The 22,538-nt window shown below is 44.1% G+C and overlaps 1 protein-coding gene and 1 long non-coding RNA gene across 3 annotated transcripts in view; both read left to right on the forward strand.

The window, feature by feature from the left end:
* Positions 1-7,215: 7,215 nt before the first annotated feature.
* VGLL2 (vestigial like family member 2) lies at positions 7,216-14,956 on the forward strand. Of its 2 annotated transcripts, XM_057737666.1 has the most exons (4): positions 7,290-7,505; positions 9,786-10,098; positions 12,250-12,774; positions 14,041-14,956. In XM_057737666.1, the coding sequence occupies exons 1-4, from the start codon at positions 7,425-7,427 to the stop codon at positions 14,079-14,081; spliced, it is 960 nt and encodes a 319-aa protein (XP_057593649.1). In that variant the 5' UTR covers positions 7,290-7,424; the 3' UTR covers positions 14,082-14,956. The 2 variants fall into 2 exon arrangements, with proteins under 2 accessions (XP_057593648.1, XP_057593649.1); XM_057737665.1 differs by having other exon boundaries at positions 7,216-7,505; positions 12,250-14,956.
* Positions 14,957-17,613: 2,657 nt separating this feature from the next.
* LOC130855431 (uncharacterized) overlaps positions 17,614-22,538 on the forward strand; it is a 67,684-nt gene continuing 62,759 nt past the window's right edge. The window contains exon 1 of the long non-coding RNA XR_009054319.1: positions 17,614-17,782. This is a non-coding gene — a long non-coding RNA (uncharacterized LOC130855431). The remainder of the gene's footprint in view (positions 17,783-22,538) is intronic.

The raw sequence follows: 22,538 nt of genomic DNA on the forward strand, positions 1-22,538 counted from the left end.
TACATAGATCAATGGAACAAATTAGAGAGCCCAGAAATTAATTCACACTTATATGTTCAATTAATCACCTGTCCTGGGCAGGGGGATTTGTGGGTACTAATCAAGCAGAATATTATGGCTACTAATTCTACTAATTTATTTCCTCCATTAAATAAGTAACATATCACAATATATTACTGCACATTGAAGTATACAATAATTATATATTGTAATAAAATTGAAAAAGTTCTAGTTTCAAAGCCCCGCCTCTACCAGATAGAATAATGGTTACCTTCTGCTCCTAGTCTCATGAAAGTTCAGAAAAGGCTGTACTTTTATTTCCCAAGGAGCAGACACTGTATTTACATACATGTACTCAGGCCCACAGAAAGCAAACGTAATGGGCAGCTTTGCTTCCGATACTGCATACCAGAGATCTCAGCTTCACTCACATGATGCTTGGAAGACACAGCTCTCTTTTGTATTACATTTCCCTGTAATTCTAAAGGATCTCTGGCTAACAAATTCTCTCCAACATTTAAGAATAGGCCCTTGCTTGGTGAGATCTAGGGAACACAGGACATTTTCAAGTAAAGTCGATCATGTGCAGTTCTTCAAGAAGGATCTTTGGTTGGAAATAACATTCACATCGGAAATTTTTGAAACATTACACACTATTTTCAATTCAAATGTGCATTAATCCCAATTTCAGAGTTTGGAATCATAAATATACTTAGACAGAGTTCCCCTAGCCCAGTTTCTTCTTTGTATGCATGAGAAAGCTGCAGGCTTAAGGGGTGACAACATTTCACACCACAGGTCTGTACCCAGTGTCTTGATATCCAGCCCATCACTGCTTCCATGCTACTCATCAGCCTCCTCCATTCTTAAGAAAGTAACTAAGATAATGTCATCAGATTGAGGGTGTATTACTTTCAGAGAGAAGACAGGGCAACGTCCCATGAAATGCAGCCACTGGGCTGAGATCCCAAAGAATGTGACCTCTACAGCTGCAGGCACCCAGGCTTTAAGTCTGCCACCTCCTGTGCTTTAAAGGTGGCAATCAGCAGCACGCCCTTCCACCTTTCCTCTCCCCTTTTAAGAGCTAGGGGTTCTCTCCAGTTCTTCAGCTACTTGCTCCCATAACGATTTGACAACCCACGCTCTGAAATGTCTTCTTTTTGACGTCTAATGTTGGAATTTTCTCTCTACTGAAATAACTCTCTGTAGTTTTCAGGTCTACCACCCAAGGTAAAAAGAAAAAAAAAAAGGATCTTTGTTTCTCTTTAACTTGTTGGGAGGGTTGCTTTAATTTAGCACTTTATTTTAAATAAACAGACCCAGCCTATTTTTCTAACAGCAAATAGAGTTACTAATAGAGTTTACTAATAGAGTTATCCTACTGCATTACTGAAAGGCTGTTTTACCACATCCACTACCAAAAATAATAAAGGGCAGTGCCTTGCAATTAGCTACTCCCTCATATACCCAGGAACAAAGCCATATACATTGATGCAGATTAGGACTTCAAATTTATTTTGCCACTGAATCCCCAAAGAGAAAAAGAAAGTTAAGGGGTAAAAATACGTGTTCATTTTGAACCATTTTAGAATCACTGTCTTCTTAAAATATTTACAAATATCAACAGACACTACTAAGGTCATGGCCACATTCTGAGTAGATGATTTGTTTGGAGAAAGAATTAGCCATGCTCAGGAATATAAGCATCAATCTACTAATATGGGAAGGAGTTTCCCTGGTGAAAGCCCGCTTTGAGACCTGAATTTTTCAGTTTGATTTCTTACGTGGTCATATTTAGTTGGCTTTCATTCCAAATTAGCTGGATGACTGTCAAATTTCCACTTTGATTCACTGTATGGCAATATCTTACATGAGGCATATAAAATGATATATTGTTCTTAAATTTTACATTTCAAATTTTTAAAATTTTAATTTTTTTCAGGTAATGTCACAGATTGGATTATTTTACAAATTGATGGAGTCATTCATCTCATAAAGAAAGATGAAAGATAATACCAGCTGGTGAAGTTTAAATTTCACAATCAACAACTGGACTTTTGCCTTACAATATGATGCACAGCATTTGTAATATAAAGTTAAGAACAAAAATAAAAGGTATAGTCTGCTTTGGGGTCTGCTAGGCTAAGTGTCCTGATGCACCATCAAACTTCTTTCTACATGTTATACTTAAGGCATAGTTAAACCTAATTTATTTATGTCACCATGAAATATATCAATACTTAAAAATCAGTCACAATAACCAAAGAAGTTAAAGACAGACAATGCCAGTCTAGGAGTCAGTGCTAAAATTCTTCCACACTTGCCAAGAGAAACTTCCTACGGGTGAGTTTCTAAGAAGCTGTTTCAAGACCTCTTGAAGCATGTGACAGGACATCACACTCACATGGATATCTTCACCTTCTGTCTGTTATTGCTGTGGTCTCCTTTTAATCCCTTTAGCATCCTGCTGAAACGAAGTTTATAAACAGAAGTTTGGGAATGGATCAACACCAATACTGTCAAATATCTAAGTAAACAGTTTAAATCCTTCTATCTACTTTCGCCTTCTGAATCTGCAAAATCCTCTACTTCCCTGCATCTTACAAAAGGAGTTTCACACATATGCTAGTTTCTAGCATATGTTTGTTTCTAGGCTGTTATCTCCAGACTATACTTCTTTAAAGGAAAAGAATAACTATGGTCAGAAATCAAAGGCAAGTAGAGTGACTCTTCCAGCCAAGTAAAGAAATAATTGATACATGTTCTCTGAATTAACTCTTTGTGTCCAACTAAATATCAGAGGATGTAAATTTCCTTCTAACATTTCCCCTCTTGTAAAAATCTAACAAGCCAAAATATTTTAGGCACCTCTATTCCAAATCTCCCTTTCTGTCATTTGTTATCATTTTAAAGGTTTGGGTCTTGTGAATTGTATTTGTATAATAATATCTTTATACCAAGCATCTCATAGTGACTCTTTAAAAAGAACTCATTTCTGAAAGATGAATCTGGTATTAAATATACTTCTCAATCCTAGAAATGGGCATTATTGTCAACATGAATTCAAGAGAAAACTAAATTCAGAAAGTTGTGATTATTTTACCTAAAGTTGCCTTATACCTAACATGAAAATAGTCATTAAAATATAAAGTAGGAAAACTTTAGCATTCTTATAATAATTGAATATAGGTTAATAATTATGAAGTAGTCTCATCTATTCAGCAGGAGAGACCATGGAGGATTTTTACTTTAAAACACTGTTAAAAGCTACTCTAATTTGTACGAAAATAATTGAACCCTCTTTTTCATGGTTTTTCACTGTCAAACTGGAATTCCTCCACTTGGCATTTTAATGAGATTTCAGAAAACAGGAATTTCTCCTTTTCCTTTATTTCTTTAAAATAAAATCACCATACTGACTCTCCATTAATCACTAGAAGATCATTACTAAGTAACACTGAAAAAGCTGGCTTCTGCAGACATGTTTTCAACTAATACTATTAATAGGTTATATCCACAAAATCTTGTCAGCTACTCTCCAAATTCCAAACACATCTCTGCTCTGTAAAAACAGGCAATGATGGGTTTTGGAAAGAAAAAAAAACTCTGCAAGATTACCATCGTTTTCATCATCTTTGGCTGGCAAAATAAGGCAGCATAAAATGCCAGCACTTAATGATCTGAATAAACCATGGGCAAGGAAGTGGCTGGGCTGGCTGCAGGTCAGTACTCCAAATTAGTTCTATTCCATACACCCTTCCCTTAAAGCAGCTTCTTTGCAGTTTTCAGAATAAGATGGCACAGGTGGACAGAAACAAATCAGAAGGTAATGAAGTCAGTTTGCTTATTTAAAAATGAGAGGCAGTTCTTCTGAAGAGAAAATAATTTCTCTTCTCTTGTGATGCTAACCTGAAACGTATTCATTCGAAAGTAATTTGACTTTATTCATTTTGAGAATAAAGGCACCTTTTATTTTCACAGTTCTAGATATTGTTAGAATTGCACACTAGGATTAGGGTACTTAAAGGGAATTTTGGCCGAATTAACTTTATTTTCATATGGCAACCCACCCCCACCCTGGGCAGCACAATAAATTGCCATGAACCTGTCATAAAGTGGAATTCATTTCTAAAAGAAATTTTATATTCCCTCAGCCCAATTAGGAAGTTAAAGGGCAATTAGATGCCATTGATAATAGTTTATCTTTCTAGGGATGTTGGTACATTTTTCTACAGGACCCAAGCTCTGGGACATTTAGCTATTTGGTTTGCAGTCTCTCCCCCTAAACTAACTGTGAGAGAGGAAAAGAGAAAGAGGAAGGAAGAGAGACTTTCCCCCCAGTTTTCTCCTTCAACCTGTAGCCCATACCCAGGGCTCTGAATCAAAACCTGACTCCTTTGACCCTGTTAATGTCCTGGAGGTTTGAGTGGCTGCAGAGTAGAGGAGTTAAATTTATTTGTGTTTTACTTTCTGCCTCAACATAGAAACAAGAGGCAACCTCATCAGATTGATAATACCACCCACGTGTCAATGTACCATTTCAGATATACAGAAAAGACTGAACAGGCTTCAATCTTTGGATGTATTTTGAAACTGCAGACTGTTTTTCTCTCTTCACTTTGAATTCAACGGCAAGAGACCGTTTTCCTGCCTAAATTCAGGACTGATGCTCACTGGCCCAATTCTCTGTGTTCCCTTAAGCCCCTGAGCAGTCACTACCCTTAGTTCCATTTGATGATGTTTTTTAAACCTTTCAAGTAAGAGAGAATTGAGAAATGTGAACAGAAAGAAACCTTAGGCAACTGGCATCACATTCTCTTCATTTTCTTTGTTCAAAATGTGGGAAATCGCTGCTCCTGTAATCCTTTTCAAAAATAACAATTTGTTGGGTCTTGTTGGTTCAGAAATGTGGTCGTTATTAAAGTTCATGGCCAAAGTAAAATTAAAATGTCAACGTGAGTGGGTACAGGGGATAGGGAATAGCTACTGGGAGGTGAACAAGGACAGGTTTCCAGCTTCGGAGCACTGGCTAGATGTGCGATTCGGTGCTGGCTTCCTACCGCTTTTCCCGCGCGGTACTGCCAGCCTCTGGCCACGCTGCAGAACCTGGGCTGCCCGGGAAAGAGTGCGCTCAGGCGACGGATGCTCGGCCCCGCAGATGCCCTAACCAAAGGAAGCCAGAGTGGAAACTCTATGTCCAAGGATGGACAGCAGGACCTACGCGAAAGGGGGGAGTGTGACCCACGGAGGCCACGCCTGCTGGCAGCGATCTGTCCCGTGCGGTGTCCTTACACTTGACCCGGGGCTGGCGGGCCGGGCCCACCCAGGCCCTAGCACAGTGCGAGGCGGAGTGGTCCCCAGCAGCGAGGGTAGCTCTTCCCGTGACTGTTCGCTTTTTTGCCCCCAGAGGAAATACGGATAAAGCAATTGTTGCCCTCCTCCAAAACTCCTGGGAAGGGAGGGTTAGAGTAGTGGTGGGAGGGACGTTCTGCCTCACCTGTGCGCCTGGACCACGGTAGGCTCCAGAAGCCGCCGAGCCCAGGCAGAAAGCAGCCTGGCCCCTAAAAAGAGACTTGCATAAAACTATACTACAGGGCTGTCTTTATTTTTTTTTTAATTTTCTTTAAAATAGATTGAACTGTAGTTAATTTTTTAAAAAAATCAATCGCTCAGGATTTCTTACCATTTATAAACCGAATTGCAGACATGGAGCCATTATCCATTTATAAATTGTGCAAAACCAAAATTCAACCCCGAAACTATTTGGCTTAAAATAGTCACGTTTTAAAGACAAATATATGTTTAAGGGTGCATTTGTTCGCAGTTTTACGGCCTGTGAATCGATGTCGGACTTTTTGCTGTATTTAAACTCTAGTTATTCACTGGAGTTCGTTTCTATCGGTAATCCACGCTGCCTCTTCCTTGAGTCTGGGCTCTCAATGCTCCCAACCTCTATGCTCCCTAACCCCAAAGTATGCGCCACAGGTATTCTCGTAACGTTCTTTCCCCACCTGACCCGACGTACAGAAAGCCATGTCTCAATTCGTTCCTAAATTTAAGGACAGAGAACTCCAGAGCTGGGGGAGGTGTGCTTGAGAAGGACTGAAGGCGTCGCAGGAAGCAGGTCCGAGCCAGGAGAGGTCTCAGGGAAGGAAAGAGAACGGCGATGCACAAGGCGTGTTTCACAATTGAGTGTATCCTCTTTCACCTCTAAAATGAAACAAGCAAACAAACAAAAAATCTCAGCTGCTGCGTTACCGACTGAAGAGTCAGCAAAAGCCCTCTCCGACCTGCCTGCAGTGCCTAGGATAATTCCTCTTGCAGCCAACGAGTCCTTGTTCCAAAAAGTTTCCGAAACTTTGAAGGATGCCGGCCGAGGAGACTCCGGGCAGCCGGGGGCTGGGTAAGGCGGCCTGGACTCCTCGAAAGCAGCTTGTACCGGGAGGAGCCGGAGGCTGGGAGCGAACAACGCGGACCCAGAGGGTTCGGATGCCGGACATCAAAGAGAAAGGGGCGGGATCATACTCTGGAGGGGCAGCAGAGACCGGCCCCGGTGAGCGGAATTGAAAGGTGCGGGAGCTGACGGCGGGTGGATCCTCTCCGAGGGGGCGCGAAGGAGGTGCTGCCGAGCAGCGGTTACAGGCTTCAGCCGCTGCCATTTCCCCGCAGAAGGAGCTCCTCTGCGCAGAGAGGAGTTCCCGGACTCTGACATCCTATCTGAGAAGATCCGGATCTCTCAGGGGATTTCTGGGGATAGCGCCGTTCCTCCCGCCGAGAAGCCCAGAGCAAAGAATCTTCCCAACCTCGCCACCCTGGACGCACACGCTCAACTCTCCATTGTGAGGTCGGGGCTCCCCACAAGACCTTTCCCCACGACGCAACAACTTGCTCTCTCCAAGTGTAAGACCCCCCAATTCCCCCCTCTCCTCTCCGTCCTCCCGCCCCCTCCTACTTTAGCCTGGAAAATCCCTGCTCCTCACGGTGAGAAGCTTCGGGGCTCAAGTTCCCGGCTGCGCGGTTCACCGCACCCGTCCGACACAGGCTCGCCGCGGGGTAGCCCGGGGAGACGCACCCGCAGCCCCTCGGTCCCTCGTCCCTCGCACCCCATTGGCCCCCAGGTTCCCGCCCCCGACCTCCCCCTCCCAGCGGCCAGGGAGTGGCGTCAGCACGCCTGCCCCGCGTGGGGTTTAAATGCCCACTAGCGGGAGCCCGGGCGCTTCCATCTCGGAGCGCAGTGGCGGCTGGAATTGCAGGGGTGGGGAGGGAGCGTGCGAGCGGGATCCCGAGCCGCGGAGCGCGCTGCCCCTCGCTCCGCCGTGGATGATTCGGAAGCTTGGGTCCAAGTGCCGCTCATGCAGCATCCCTGCCCTCCGCCTCCCGAGAGTTGATGATAAAACATTTAACTGTCTCCGCTGCGGGAAGCCATGAGCTGTCTGGATGTTATGTACCAAGTCTACGGTCCTCCCCAGCCTTACTTCGCAGCCGCCTACACCCCCTACCACCAGGTACGTTTCTCCTCTCGGCCCGGGCCGCGTAGACAGGTGACGGGCCCCGGCTTCTCCGAGCACTGCCAGCACTCCGAGGTTCCTGGTGCCTCAGCGGGTGTACTGGGCGTCCGACCAGCGGCTGGTGCCTCCCGGATGCGGGGATTGCCCGCGCTGCCACCCAGTAGGTTGAGCTAACCCCTTTAGCCTGCCGGTTTGCTCTCTCGGGAAGGCAACGAAGTCCCGCTAATACGTGCCCCGGACTTCCTGGGAATAATTGGACGAGGATCGCGCGAGCTGCATTGTTTTCTTAGAGTTTTTCGGACTCCAGATCCTTCCGAGCCCGGTGCTGGCGTGGGGAGATGCGAGCAGAGCTCGCGCAGGGAAAACCAAACTTTGGTCCCAAAGGTGAGAGTGACAACAAAACAAAAGCAGAGGCCTATCTCTGTCTTTCTGTTTGAGATGTAAAGACTCGCGCTCTCCTCCCCGCAAGCTTATCAAAGGCATTTTTTTTTTCTGTTTCAATTCTCAGGCGATCAGGCCAATTAATTCCAGAACCAGCGGATTCGTTACAAAGAGAACCGCACGAAACTCAGTGGCTTAATAATCTTTGCTTTGCAGAATTCTGGGGAATATTATTGACTCAAAGTTCTGGGTACGATTGACCTGGCAGAGGCAAGCTTCATAGATAATACGTCGCCTTTTTCGCTAGCCGGTAGCTGAATCCGGCTGCCCTCCATCAACAAACCCACTTCTGAGACCACTGGCCCAGGTTCTGCAAACTCCTCAAGTTTCGTTTAATTTTTCCAGTTTTTCCATTCTCGGGGCTATATCTGGTCGAACAGCTTTTCTTTTCATTCTTCAGCTGATGTAGTGGAAACTGAGGACAGTAGTCCAGGAAATGAATAAGATCACACTCCAGTGGGCGGAGGAGGGGGAGGGCTCCCCTAGGAGTCCGGACCAGGTTGGAAAGTGAGGGCCTGGACTCCTGCTTCGGGAAAACTGAAATACACCCCAGCGCCCAAGTCCATGCTTTTGCTAGTTTTCCTTGCAGAATATCTGTTTGAAAGTTTCCTGCTGAATTAATGATGGAATGGGTAGATTTTGCATTTTGGTTTTTGCTTTCTCCCCTCCTCCTCTCCTTTTTAAAACTTTCCAACCAGGAGTTTGTTTAGTCTCAATGCTAATTTTAGGAATCACCAGAGTATCTCACTGTAAGCCAACTGGGAATGTGGTAGAAATGGTGATATTGCTAAATAACCCCAATCTTTTGGCTTCGGTGTGTAAGATGAGCTCCTTCCCAGGCTGGGAGTATTATAAAGAAGAAAGGCGGCTTGGTTTTCTGTCTGTTTGGTCCTTTCTCCTCCCCGACCCTGGACCAATCTACTACACCTAGATCTCTGCTCACTTTTGTATGATGGGGGTCTCCCTTGAAGGACATCTCTGCCTGAATACTGCTTTAACACTGCATTCAGTCCATTGCTCATTTCTAAGAAAATGTTTTCAGTAGCCACACTTGGTTTTGTAAATCACTATCAGATAGTCATGATTTACCCAACCTCACAGCCCAGATCATCCTCTGCTTCTTTTTATTATTTTCCCTCAATACACACAGATGGTGAGGGTAGAAATTCTCATAGCCCACTGGTTTTTCCTTATTCAAAAGAAGATCTCTTTAAAAGCTGAGAGTTTTTAATGGGCAGTTTATGAATGACCAAACAAATATCAACTTGCATTTATTAAAATGATCCATTTCACGATGTTATTCCATGTTTTTATCCTGCAGCAGTTCTTCCTTTACATCTTGGTTGTGTGGAGTGGATTTTGTTATTTTCATGTTCTACCATGAGGATGGTTAATCCTGCATCTTGTACGTCTGCCCTGAATTCTCAGGCCCTAATTCTCGGTCCAGTCAGGCCCTAACTGGACTTGGGTGCCCTTTACCCTTGGAGCCTGATTTTAAAAATATATCTGCCTTGAGCCTGCCTCTGCGGTCAGACTGCTTAGGTGTCTTCCAGGACCTTCACCCTGACACCTTCAGAGAGTTTTCCCTGTGGCCTGGCAGCAATTCCCGGGAGACAGAGGCTCCTAGAAACGCAATCTGCCTCTCAGGAACCCCACCTTTGTTCAGCAGCAGGTTGGAAGTCCTGCTGACCGCAGCCCACATCACTGAGCACCAGGCACAGGCACCAATGTCAGTTGCTCCTGGATACCTTAGGGATCCAGATGAGGGAGTGCAGTCTGAACCCAATTTGCTACCGCTTTTGAAATTGACTTCTCTATTCTTTCTCCCTTGAGCAGAAACTAGCCTATTACTCCAAAATGCAAGACGCCCAGGAGTGCAACGCCAGCCCCAGCAACAGCAGCGGCAGTGGCAGCTCCTCCTTCTCCAGCCAAACTCCGGCTAGTATAAAAGAAGAAGAAAGCAGCCCGGAGAAAGAGCGCCCACCAGAGGCGGAGTACATCAACTCCCGCTGCGTCCTTTTCACCTATTTCCAGGGGGACATCAGCTCCGTGGTGGACGAGCACTTCAGCAGGGCCCTGAGCCAGCCTAGCAGCTATTCCCCAAGTTGTACAAGCAGCAAAGCCCCGCGGAGCTCCGGGCCCTGGCGGGGTAAGTATGGGGCCCCACTGGCAAGGGAGGATAGAGAGCACTCACAGCCTGGGGTCCACCTACAGGGGTTCAAATAGATGGAGCTGAAAGAATGTTGGGTGTTAGAGAAGAGGGGCATTGAGGGAGGATAAGGAAATCGAAGGAGGAATACGCACAGGCATAAGATCTCTCCTTGAAGAGGCAGAGCAGAGCAGTGACCTAGGAAAAAACAGTAGCCTTGGAATTGGGAGGCCCAGGTTTGTGTGTTGGCTCCACCACCTCCTAGCAATATGACCTTGGACAAGTCTCTTAACCTCTTGGAGGTCACACTATTTACTGGACTCTAAAATTAGAATAATACCTGCCCTCTTAACTATCCCTGGAGGTGGCCCTAAGGCAAACAGAAAATGTATGTAACTGTGTTGTGGAAATGTGAGGTTACCAGAAGTCTCCCAAGCCAGGTGGCGGTGGTGTGGGGTGGATCTTCACGTACAACAGCTTACAGGGCCCTTACCCCATTTCTGAAAATTTTTCCAGAGGGAAAAGTCCTAGAATACAATGCAAGCAAAACCTGCTGAAGAATGTCTCCTAAAACCTATTTATGCCTTTTGCCAGATTTCAATTACCTGCGAAATCTTGAAGCAGAGAATGTCTTTCAATAAGCAAGTAAAGTAACAAAGAAATAAGAATTTAAAGGTAGCCAAAACATCTCTAAGGGCTTTCCCCAAACACATCCCTTCTTCACTGGCTTACCTTTCTCACAAAGCACTGCTTTACCTATCCTGGGACAATGATTTCCTGGACAAGTCAACCAACTTTCCCTTCTATTCTGAAATTTCAATCTCCCTTTATTACCTAGACAAGGGTGGAGGTAACTATTTGGTAAACTTTCACACTAATCTTCGTTTTTGATGTGTACCAAGCTGAGAAATAAGAACTTTGTTGTAGAAAGGAAAACAAATATTACATTCTGGGGGAAATGAAAACCATCACCCTTCCTTTTTTTTCTTAGGAGTCTGACAGTTTGTACAAGCCTTGCCCAGACAAGATCCAAAAAGATGTTTTAAATACAAAACATTCTTTTTATTCTTCAGTTGCCTAAATATTTTTTAATGGGAAGACTGTTCACTACTTAGAATGCATTTTCAAAGCATTTTAAATTATCCACTATGAAATGCAGATGCCTTCTACAGGGTCCTTTTAATTGAATGTCTTTCCTTTCCTTCCCACTAAAGGCACCAAATTTGATCTAAATGTTGTTTTCTTAAAATGCTTCCAGACACTAGGGTTCAACAATGATATGGACAATAATAATTATTTTCGCTATTACTATTATTCCTGGTGTCCACACTTTGATTCATAAAGTTTGTTAATTAAAATTGAAAAGACCTGTCCCTTCGTGTCCCTCTCTGCAAATAATACAGCTGCCCTTTTAATATGTCAAGTTCACTCTTCGCAAAAAAAAAAAATTTGAAAGAAAGTTTCCAGAAAGGAGCCTAATCATAGCGAGACTCCGAAATATGTCGATGGACTTCCAGTCTATCGGAGGCCTTGTAGGGGCACATCTTCTGGAGCAAAGGAGGCTGAAACGCAAGAGGGGGTAGTGAGGTCGCTAGGCGGCCCACCAAGAGCGGGAAGAGGTATCTTCAACTTGAGGAGAGGCTGCCGGCGGGGAAGGCGAGGCTGCGGGCGGGGAAGGCGAGGCTGCGGGCGGGGAAGGCGAGGCTGCGGGCGGGGAAGGCGAGGCTGCGGGCGGGGAAGGCGAGGCCGCTTCTGGCCCGAGGCCGCCCGGCCCGGAGTCCGAGGGAAACTCCCCGCGCCCCGAAACTAGGGCTGCGGAAGGAAGTCTCTCCGCCCCTCTTCTCCCCTCCAGTCTCCGGGTTCCCGCACCGGGGACGCGTCTGCAAAGCCCGAGAAAGCGGCGCTCCTTCCCAAGGGGTCCCCCCGTGCGGCGCCCGGACCTCGCGTTCACAGGCCGCAGCCCCGCGAGAGAGGCGCCCCGCGTGCGGCCCGCACCGCGCCCTTCCCGCCCTTGGCCCACCCCGCACGTTCAGCGGTGCCGCGCGGGGTTGGCGACGGTGCGCCCGGCGGTGACGCGCGCCTCTCTCCCTCTCCTCCCCTCCGCCTCTCCTCCCCTCCGCCTCTCTTCCCCTCCGCCTCGCCCGCCCGAAGACGGCTCCTTCCCGATGAGCCAGCGCAGCTTCCCCGCCTCCTTCTGGAACAGCGCTTACCAGACGCCGGTGCCCGCGCCGCTGGGCAGCCCGCTGGCCTCCGCGCACTCGGAGCTGCCCTTCGCCGCCGCCACCGACCCCTACTCGCCGGCCGCGCTGCACGGCCACCTGCACCAGGGAGCGGCCGAGCCCTGGCACCACGCGCACCCACACCACGCGCACCCGCACCACCCCTACGCGCTGGGCGGCGCCCTCGGCGCCCAGGCCGCCGCCTACCCGCGGCCCGCAGCCGTGCACGAGGTCTACGCGCCGCACTTCGACCCGCGCTACGGGCCGCTGCTGATGCCCGCCGCCTCCGGGCGCCCGGCCCGCCTCGCGCCCGCGCCGGCCCCCGCGCCCGGCAGCCCGCCCTGCGAGCTCTCCTCCAAGGGCGAGCCGGCCGGCGCTGCGTGGGCCGCGCCCGGGGGACCCTTCGCGAGCCCCACGGGGGAAGTGACCGGGGGTCTGGGCCTCAGCGTGGACTCAGGTAAGCGGCAGAGGGAACATGGCATCCCCGGGCCCCTCCTGCCCTGTGCCCAAACCTGGGCTGAGCCCGGGACCCCGCTTAGTTCTCCTTGGAGACCCCAGTGACCCTGAGGTCTGCAAGGCGGGGTTGTGTATCAACAGACAGATGACCCTGTGTCATTGGTGTGGGCAGAATGAGACAGCGGCTGGTTAATACTGCAGAGGATTTTCTTAAAGTAAAGTTTGTTGGAAAGGTTCTAGCTCTGTGCTGTTCCGTTCCGTAGCCACCAGCCACACGTGTCGGTTGAGCACGGGAAACGTGGCCAGGCCGAATTGGGATGTGCTGTAAGTGTATAATACACACTGGGTTTCAGGACTTTATCCCCAAAAGAATGTAGAATTCATCTCCCTAATGTTTTATATTGATTGCATGTTGAAATATTTTCAACACATTGCATACGGAATATATTGGGTTAAATAAAATATATTACTAAGATTAATTCTCACTTGTTTCTTTTTACTTTTTTTTCAATGTGGCTGCCAGAAAATTCAGAATTATGCCCATGGCTCCCATTGTGTTTCTATTGGACAGCGCTGATCTAGAGTGCCTGCTAGGAGGGTAGCTTAAAATTTTCTACAGCTTGGGAGTGGGGGGGGGGGAGATCTTGTCATCTAATGATAGTTACAAGTCATACAAATATGACTTATGACTCTGATGTCAACTTAATTGCCAAATTAAATAGGTCTCTTGAAAATATAACACTTAACAAGAATATCATTTTAGTGATAATATTAAGCCCCTGTGTTAAAGAGTTGAGTTTGAAAGGTACTCTCAGATAAGGGTTAACTTTTTTGCTTGCTTTATTTTTAGGGCAAATGAAAAAAAAAAGTTATATAATAAATGCAATCATTGGCTTGTAGTCTTGCCCCCTCTCCCTTCCCTCAGGTGCAGATTTGACATTTGTTTGCTTTGCTTTTACCCTCATTCATACCCTTTAGATGAATTCTGTGACTTTCACAATACAACAGTGGTGTTTGTCTTTCTCTTTCTTTAAATATCTTGTGCCTTCCCTCCCCCACCCCCTTCTGTCTCCCTCTCTCTTTTCCCTCTCTCTCTCCCTTTTATTTTCTCTTTGTTTTCAGGTTTGCAGCCTCAGGACAAAAGCAAGGATCTGTACTGGTTTTAGACAACCCACCTTCTTCCCTGCAGGTCTCTGCATAGCGCAATTGGTGACACTGAAAGCTGAAATCAAGTGGGTTTGTAACAGCTTCTGATCTTGGTTTGCAGCTCGTCGTTATTCCCTCTGTGGTGCATCCCTCCTGAGCTGATCTGCTGACCCAGGGTTTCCCCTTCCCTTTCCCTTCTGAGCAGCCAAGGAGGCTCGGCATCTGTGCCTCTCACTTCATGGATGAGGACATGGGGGAAGGCAGAGACTTCAAACTTCTCCATGTATCGGAAAAACCAAAACACACGTGGAAAGAATTTTCATCTAAAAAGAATTCCTTCTGCCAAAAGAGCAGCTCCAAAGACTGAATGACGCTCAATGACTTCTGGGCAAATCACTGGAAATATCCGTGGTGAGATCACTTAGGTGACGTAATATCAGAGTTTTCTTGAAAAGAGGGAAAGAAAACGAGACGTTTTGGTGTGAATATTTTTTATGCTGATGTGAATTATTTCATTAAGTAGTGTGATCATAGCACTGCTGACATCAATATCCTCAGATTGAAAATGTATTTGTATTTGCATCAAAGACTGTGGTAGAGAAGTCAGAAGAAGCCAATTCCTTCTTCCTCACCTGTAGCCTCCAGCTCCCTTCCTGCCCACTCCCTCCCTACAACACCTACTCCAGACACAAAGACACACTTTTTCCTTCGGACTGTGAACATGGAAGCCTCAGCCTGAATGTGAGTGGCAAGTGGCTTATCTGGAGCCACCTGCCCGAGTCTTACTGAAATGCAGCTGTTGTAGGACAACTGTTTAAAACTCCAGAAATACATCGACCAAGGTGGCACTTCCCAGTGTTTGGCATAACAATTACGATTGCACTGGATATGTTGTGTGTGTGTGTGTGTGTGTGTGTATCATATTTTTTACAAAGAACATTTTATGGTGAAAGAAGAAACGCTCTCTGCCTTCTCTCCCACAAAGTCTGTCCCTCCCTCTATCCTCCTCTGGATGAAAAAAAAAAAAAAAAAAAGCATCAAGAGACCCCAGTCGTCTTCAAGAAGAACTAGGAATCACAAGGCGAAGAGATGTCCATGGAGCCTCTGGTACCTCGAATATTCTTCTCAGCTCTGTGGTCATGATTTGGTCACTGTAGTGTTGGGACAGGGAAGGGGTGTGTGCGTGGGCAAAACTGAAGGTGATGAGGAAGAAGAAACGAACATTAAAGATGTTTGTTTACCACTAGGTTGCTGTGTTATTTCTTAGAAGGAAAACAGATATCTTAGTTTTTCTCTAATAGGATAAAACCATTCATAGTAGTATCATCTGCTGTCCGTAAGTAAAAGTACTTCACATATACATTTTTTGGTTTTCCAAAGTGCTTGTATGCTGTGAAACCTGTGAACCCCTTTCCACCTCACATCAATCCTGGAGATGAGAAGTTAGGTATCCCCACCTCTGTTTTACAGATGAGAAGATTGTGGCCCATGGAAGCCTGGGTTACCTGATAGCCTTCATCAAGTAAAAGCAGCGATGTACAGAGAGCACCATGGTATACCATTCAGTCAGATACACACGTTCTTCTCCAAAAGAGAATTCTTGTTACTTCTTCAACTCTTGACTCTTAAGGTAGTAGAGTCCTCCGTTTAAAAACATTCCTGAAATATTGGTTATTTTATATTTTAATCAGCTAGCCTGAGAAACCAAACCTACAACTAGGCCAAAAAGAAAAAGAAAAGAAATTATTAAGAAATTAATGGTTTTATTTACCCTTGATGCCAAAGTGATTTGTGTTCTTTCACTAAAGAGCGACATTTAGTGTTATGCCCAAATTGCCCTTGGAGGTTATTAAAGCATAAAATATTAATTCAAGTATTGACCTTCATTATAACACAAGAGGCAAATATAATTTATCTCCAGAGTTGGGTGTAGTTAAGGGACCTTACTCAGAGCATGGCTTAGCAGAGTTACCCATCCCCTCTTTCTATCATTTTAGTACCTAAGTAGACTGTGATCATTACAAGAACCTATTACTCTTTTTGCTCGGATGAAGGTACTTTACGATTATATTGCCATAGGTATGATAGCAATCAGTAATTAATTGCATTGCATATAGCAATAACTAATGTTAATTGTTTATCATGCCCCAGGCACTGGTCTGAGGACTTTATATATAGGTTAACTCATTTAAACCTCACAACAATTCTGTGTGGTGCTTATTACCACAGAGGCTCACAGAGGAGAAGTAATCTGCCCAGTCACATAGCTGGTAAGTGGCAGAGCCAGGATACCAACCCTGGCAGCCCAGGGGCAGAGACTGCACTGTTATCCACTGCAGGAACTGCTGGTCCACTTCTGATTTGTCTTGAGATGCTCAACTTTGGGCTTACTTTCTCCTCCACAATAGATGAATAAAGAAGGGAAAAGAGGCAGGGCAACAAACATTGACATGCTGTAGAACTTACAGAATCCCAAGTCTCAACAGATGTATCATAGGACATTGTCCAGACTTATTCATCAAGTGGCACTACCTGTAGACCATTCGGCCAGATGCAGATTTCCATTCATCTCTAGGAAGGAATTATTGCTTCTCTTATTAATTCGTTTCAGTATTTATAGCCTTCTCTGCTCTGAAGCTCCTCACACCCAACCTAACCAAGTCATGTTGAGCGTGTTAGTCTGAGGTTTGGACGTTGAAGCAATAACTAAAATTAACTTTGGACTTCTCTGTGATTTTTTAAATCCATGTTCCATTGGCATGGACCACTGGTGTATACAAGCATAAGTAAAATGCGTTCAGTTCCAGCACACTCTTAAAAAATTGCCACTGAGTGTGCAGATGAAGAAGAAAGCACAACAAGTGCATTCTCTGCTGGACATTTTTCCCAAGTAGTCTCCCCTCCCCAAGAAGCTTTCCCGGTGCTCCACCTAGGTTAGCGCTCACAAGATCTCTGATCAGAACCACAGGGAGCCTTTTCCCAGCCACAAGGTTCTGATTACTGAAGCCTCTCTTCTGAGCTACATCTGACCTGAATATCAGGTTGCTGGTGAGGAGACTCATTCACTGGAACTGGCCTTTGGGGCAGTCCTGAACAGACCGTCCAGACTGCCGAGCAGGCCTCCAGTGACCTGGCACACAGGACACGCGGGGCAGAGCGCTTCCCTCCATGTCATACGTTCCCAAAGTAGAAATGCAAGATGCCCTGGAACTATTATCATTTGTTTCTGTGTAATAAGAGTTTCGAAGGGAACTTTGGTGAATTCACAGCCCTAACTGACGTTTTTTTGACGTTCTTTTAGGCCCATCAAGTCATGTAAAGGATGAATTCTCATGCTTGTCTTGCTAATATTCGTGAAACCATGCAGATTAGAGAAGGCCTTAGTAGTTGAAAAAAGGACATTCAAGGAAAGGAGGGATGACATGAGAAAAGGTAAACATGATGTTTTTGCATATATTATACCCAGTTGGGGGTCTGAGAGAAAGAGTAGATTCTCCTCTAATCATCTTGGTTGGCACTGGTGTCCTCCGGACCCACAGTTTTCTCTTCGCATTTGGCCTCGGCTGAGGGAGAGGTGACGAAAAGGGGAGAGACAGGTCTCCGCCACTAAGTAATCCTGCGCCGATTGCCCTCTGGCTGAGAACTCAGTCACCCAACTGCAGGGAACTCTATCTGTTCTCCTCCTTTAGTTTAACAGGAGTTGCCATCCTGTCTCATTTCTCCTTTGAAGTTCTATTTCGATGCGTGGCAAATTCTAGCAATGACTTGAGATTGATTCAGGCCTGGATGGGAGGGAGGGCAGAGGTGGTGGGTATTGGGACATAGACTCCCTGACTGGAATCTTCTCTTGCCACTCTTTCTGGGTAAGTACTGCATTTTCTGTGCCCTTTCGAATCGGGGGAGACAACTCGTAAGGTAATTTTAACCTCCCATTTGCTTAGAATCATAAATCCTGCGTTTACGTGCAGGCATCCATATATCTTCTATCAAAATAAACAAGAAGCTTTTTTATAAACGCTCAGTGATTGGTTACTTCAGAGTTGGAGATTTTTAAAAATAAAACAAACTGCTTTCCATATAAATGCCATTTCCATAAATTGCATTTTTAAATGTAGTTCAGTAGGTGTCAAAGCATGGAAGAAAAATGGAAAGATATTTGAAAAGGCTTTAGAAATAAACCAAACCAAAAAACATAAGATTCCTTTGTAAAATCGCTTTAACAGTCTATGGATAATTTGCATGCAAATAATTCACATTTTGATTGTACTTGTGAAAGTCTTTGTTCTCTATGTTCCCTTCTCCCTTGCAAGCCTTTTAGGATTTATTGTTATTCATTATTTGTTGCATATTTCTAAAATCTGGAGTTAAGGAAAAAACATTCTAAAGGCAATATCATTACAGTTGCTGTTTGCACATAACTGAAGTTTTGACATTTATACAAACGACAGAGTAAGCAAATGTAAATTTCACATTTCCTCAATATCAGCTCTCCCTGTCTCCCATGAATAAATGAATCTCATAATACAAATACAGGATCCACACAATAGAATCTGTTTATCTACAAATACCACACACACACACACACAGACCACTAATGCAGACCTACAGAGAAATCAGAGACCCCGTGCCCTGAGACAGGCACAGACACAAATGATTATTCTCACTTAACAGACCAACTGTACCGCTCTTTCCCTGTATTCCACTCCAGCCCCAGAGGGCTGGATCAGGAAAGAGACACTTGATAGCTGCTGTTTCCGTGGTTGAAATATTTGTGAAGTTAACGCATAATCTGAAAGCAGAAGCTAATAAATTATAGGGTGCTAATTGGAGCTGGAGCGGAGCTGTCAATCATGTTATCCTAAACACAGAGAGACCCTCATAACCTAAAAAGGCAAGGCAGCATTCAGGAGGAGCGTCCAGTTGTCTCCAGCCTTGACCTCCACCCCAGTGCAAACACTGCATCCAGGCAGAGTGGCCCCTGGCAGAGTCGGGAGAGGTGATTCTGCTAATCCAAGCTAACTTTAAGAAAATAGACAAATTGTCTTTGGGGGAAAAGAGTAAAATATTTGACTGAAGAATTAATGTTTAGAGAAACACATATTGTTTAAAGAAGTATATAGTTAATTTACTGGAATAGTTAATGCTTTGGTAAAATCTTATGCTTTATTTGGAATTTTTCCACTTTAAAACACAAGCTTAACTCAAGAGAAAAAATCTGAAGTTCTCCACGACACAGTGTCACGTCTACCTCAACTTACAATGTTTCCATGAGTTTACCAGTGTACTCTTATGGAACTAAGCACCTCTAAAACAGAAATAAGACATCCAGATTTCCTTTGTCTTGCAGAATTCATTTCTTTCATCTAGAAAAGCAACAGCAGCATATTCTCTATTCCTTTGTTTTGTTCTTCGAATCTCCTAGTAAGCGCTGGTTCTACTTATCTCCCCAAATTTCAAAATCACTAAAGTGATATTGCTCAAACCATCCTCCTCTATCATTATTATTTCCATTTCCTATCAAAACTGCACAAATTAATAAATATACAATTTTCATTACGTATAAGAAATTTAAATTAAAGGTAGACTAAAATTTGGAAAACTAAAGAATTAAAAAATTTTGATTCCTAATCAATATTTGCACAACTCTAATATCTAGTTACCACTTCGAAATTTTTATCAACATTTATTTAAGGTGTACATACTTTAGTCTACATATGTATTCACAACTAGTAAGATACTCTATTTACCTCGTAATTTGGAAGCTTCTTCAGGTAAAAATAGTTTTCACTCAGGAAGAGCAAATCAAGTATCTTAAAATTCTAAACACACAACTGCCCAAAACATGGATTATAATTGATGGGACTGTCAGAGCTTATTTCTTTTCCTGCTAATTCTCATTACTACAGCTTTGCCCTTATTTTTGGCAACTACATTATCGGCCCTGTGCCAGTAATGGTATTATCAAGAAATGGGATGGAAAGCAAACAAAAATGAAACAAAAGTTTTTGTCATTGCTGTTTATTTTTACTAGGTACAATCCTAGTTCTTTTTCTTTTTTCTTCTTCTAGCACATTTTACCCAATGCGTAATCCATCTCAGAAAACAATGGGATGCTTTTTCCTCTAGCGTCATATTACTTTTGTTTCCTTCTGCCTGCTTCTGTATGGAATTTCTTGACAGATCTGGAAGGTTATCACGATATATCTAAAGGTTCTGTATTATTAGCATTCTTCCACCTTGCTTAGTGGAGTGTGAAATCCTGTTTTTACCTCAGGCAGTTTCTCCTCCACACTCTGAAACTGACAAAGGGCATTGACAGACAGATTTGGTAAGAAACACAAAGAACAGGGCTTATGATATTTGTTCTTCCTTGTTCAAAGCCTTCTGCTAAAAACACATTCTTTGCCTGTACTTTTTGAAAGGAGTGAGATAAGAGTCTGGGGAGGTGTCAGACTTGTATCCTGAGGGAAAACCATGATGCAGTTGTATTCGGTTGGGATGGGTGAGAAGGCAAATTTTATTCACCATTTTATAATTAACTGTTTTGAACTAGTTAATACATTTAAAAAATGATACTACAGGCACCATCATCTTGCACTGACGTTTGGGACATCCAGTTATTTGATGTTAAAGGACTGAAAAATTTTAAAATCCGCCAGTGAGATACTGCCAGCTCCCTCTTTTGTTTGCAATATAAAATGTATTGAAACTATTTTAAATCAACTATCCTCCAATAAAAATTTAAAAGATTTTTTTAAAATAAAAAATAAAATGTATTGAAACTGAAAAAGAAAAATAAACAATGTTTCACTGCCATACAATGTACCAGGCTGCAGGTTAGTATAGGCTTTGGGTCTTAAGACACAGAGGTAGGAAGTATAGGTACCACTGAACCTCCCTGTGTCTCAGAACAATAACAAGGGCAAGGCATTAAGTTAAAACAAAGCAAAATGATACCACTTAATAATGTGTATTCTTTCAGATCATAAAAGCTTCTGACTACGTTTTTACTGCTAAAAGAGTGCAGATTTAATTTTTGTCACTTCCTTTATTAGGGGAATTTCAAATTTGAACTCAATTACACATGCTTTATTCTCCTTCTCCTTACTTCCTATAAACAGAAGAGTTCTCAAAGTGGCATTACGGAAGATGCTTTGCATGTTGTCTGCTCATTTCCTGATCTAGTTCTTGTGCTTTCTCGTCCTGTATGTCCATGTGGATGCTCAGAGTGAAGTTAGAGCTACCTTGTCATAGTTCCCAGGAGGACATCAAGCTCACCATTAGACGATTTCAGCTCAAGGGTGCATCATCTAGAAGTGACCAGAGTACTTATCACAGTTCTAGGTGACTGCTCCTCTGGGTCAGCGCAGTGTTTTTCTCATATTCCACAGAAGGTTTCTGGTACATTCCCTCCTCTTATTCTGTTAGAAACCCTTCACCCTAACTACCCTCTCATCCAAATGCTATCTATTCTTCAAAGTCTCACTTAAGTTCTGCCTCTTCCACGAAGCCTTGTCCCCCCACCAGACGCAGCGAGTGGTCCCACCCATATTGGAACTCTTACCACCTAATGTCTGTGCCATTCATTTGCCATTTATTATTTAAGGTCTTGTGACACACGTTCAGGATTTAAAAGGTTTCAGTAACCCTAAAAATCATCCCATTCTCTCTTGACTTATAACATTCTTTACCCCCTCAACTTTATATGAAGTACAGGTGGCAGGTACCACCAACTATTGTGAAAAAAAAGCACAAATTATTGCATTAATTTTTTTATTTTATTATGTGCAAACCAATTTTAAACTACAGGTTGATCTGAGGTTTAATGTACAATTAAAAAAAAAAGAAAAAAACAGTCTGGAAGCCAGCTTCAATAAAGAAAATCCTCTTATTAAAAGGAGTGGGGAGAGGTTCTGTCATTTTTAGGAGGCTGTTGGTGTCAAATATCCTTTTCTTGCATTTGTATCCTGATCCTCAGTCTCTGTCTTCTGCTCAAGGACATCCCTTCAACAATTGTCCTCTCTTTTCCTGCATCATCATTTCTCCCTCTCTACTGGATCATTCCCATTAATATCAAACAGGCTCCAATATTTCCTGCCTTTATAAAAAAGCAACCTTCTTCGACCCCATCTCCTCTCAGTTCTAACTCATTTCTCTGCTCCCTTTAAATGGCAACAAGCCTTAGATGTCATCTTCTTGCTCTCTCTGCTTACTTTTCCATTTCTCTTGTACCCACTGTAGCTTAGCTTCCACTACACACACACACTTATCAAGGTCATCAGTTAGCTTCATACAAACCTGAAGATCAGCTCTCAGTAACCATTTACTTGTCTCATCAATAAGGTGGTACCTCAGTGAAGATCCTCTGATAAGCAGATGTCAAGACACATACCATGCTCTTGAGGCCTTATTAATATGTTCTAGCAAAGATACCACACCTGGCATAGCAGCTGCAATTGGGGCTACTATTTGATTTAACTCATGCTACACTACAGCCATTCTCCAGGATCATGTGGTTTTTGCAGGAGCTCTGGTGAATTAAAAGGAGATACAACAGAAACCATGGACCCTGTGACCTTTCGAACGGAAATGCTGGCACTAATCGTTGTGATTCCTCAG

This window comes from Hippopotamus amphibius, chromosome 6 (assembly GCF_030028045.1).
Source record: "Hippopotamus amphibius kiboko isolate mHipAmp2 chromosome 6, mHipAmp2.hap2, whole genome shotgun sequence".
NCBI classification, from domain to species: Eukaryota; Metazoa; Chordata; class Mammalia; order Artiodactyla; family Hippopotamidae; genus Hippopotamus; species Hippopotamus amphibius.

Bases quoted from the DNA above. Each gene is read 5' to 3' on its own strand.
- VGLL2 (XM_057737665.1), top strand. From the start codon at position 7,425: ATGAGCTGTCTGGATGTTATGTACCAAGTCTACGGTCCTCCCCAGCCT. The intron at 7,506-9,785 runs GTACGTTTCTCC...TCCCTTGAGCAG, and splicing joins CCTACACCCCCTACCACCAG to AAACTAGCCTATTACTCCAA. The intron at 10,099-12,249 runs GTAAGTATGGGG...GCCCGCCCGAAG, and splicing joins GAGCTCCGGGCCCTGGCGGG to ACGGCTCCTTCCCGATGAGC.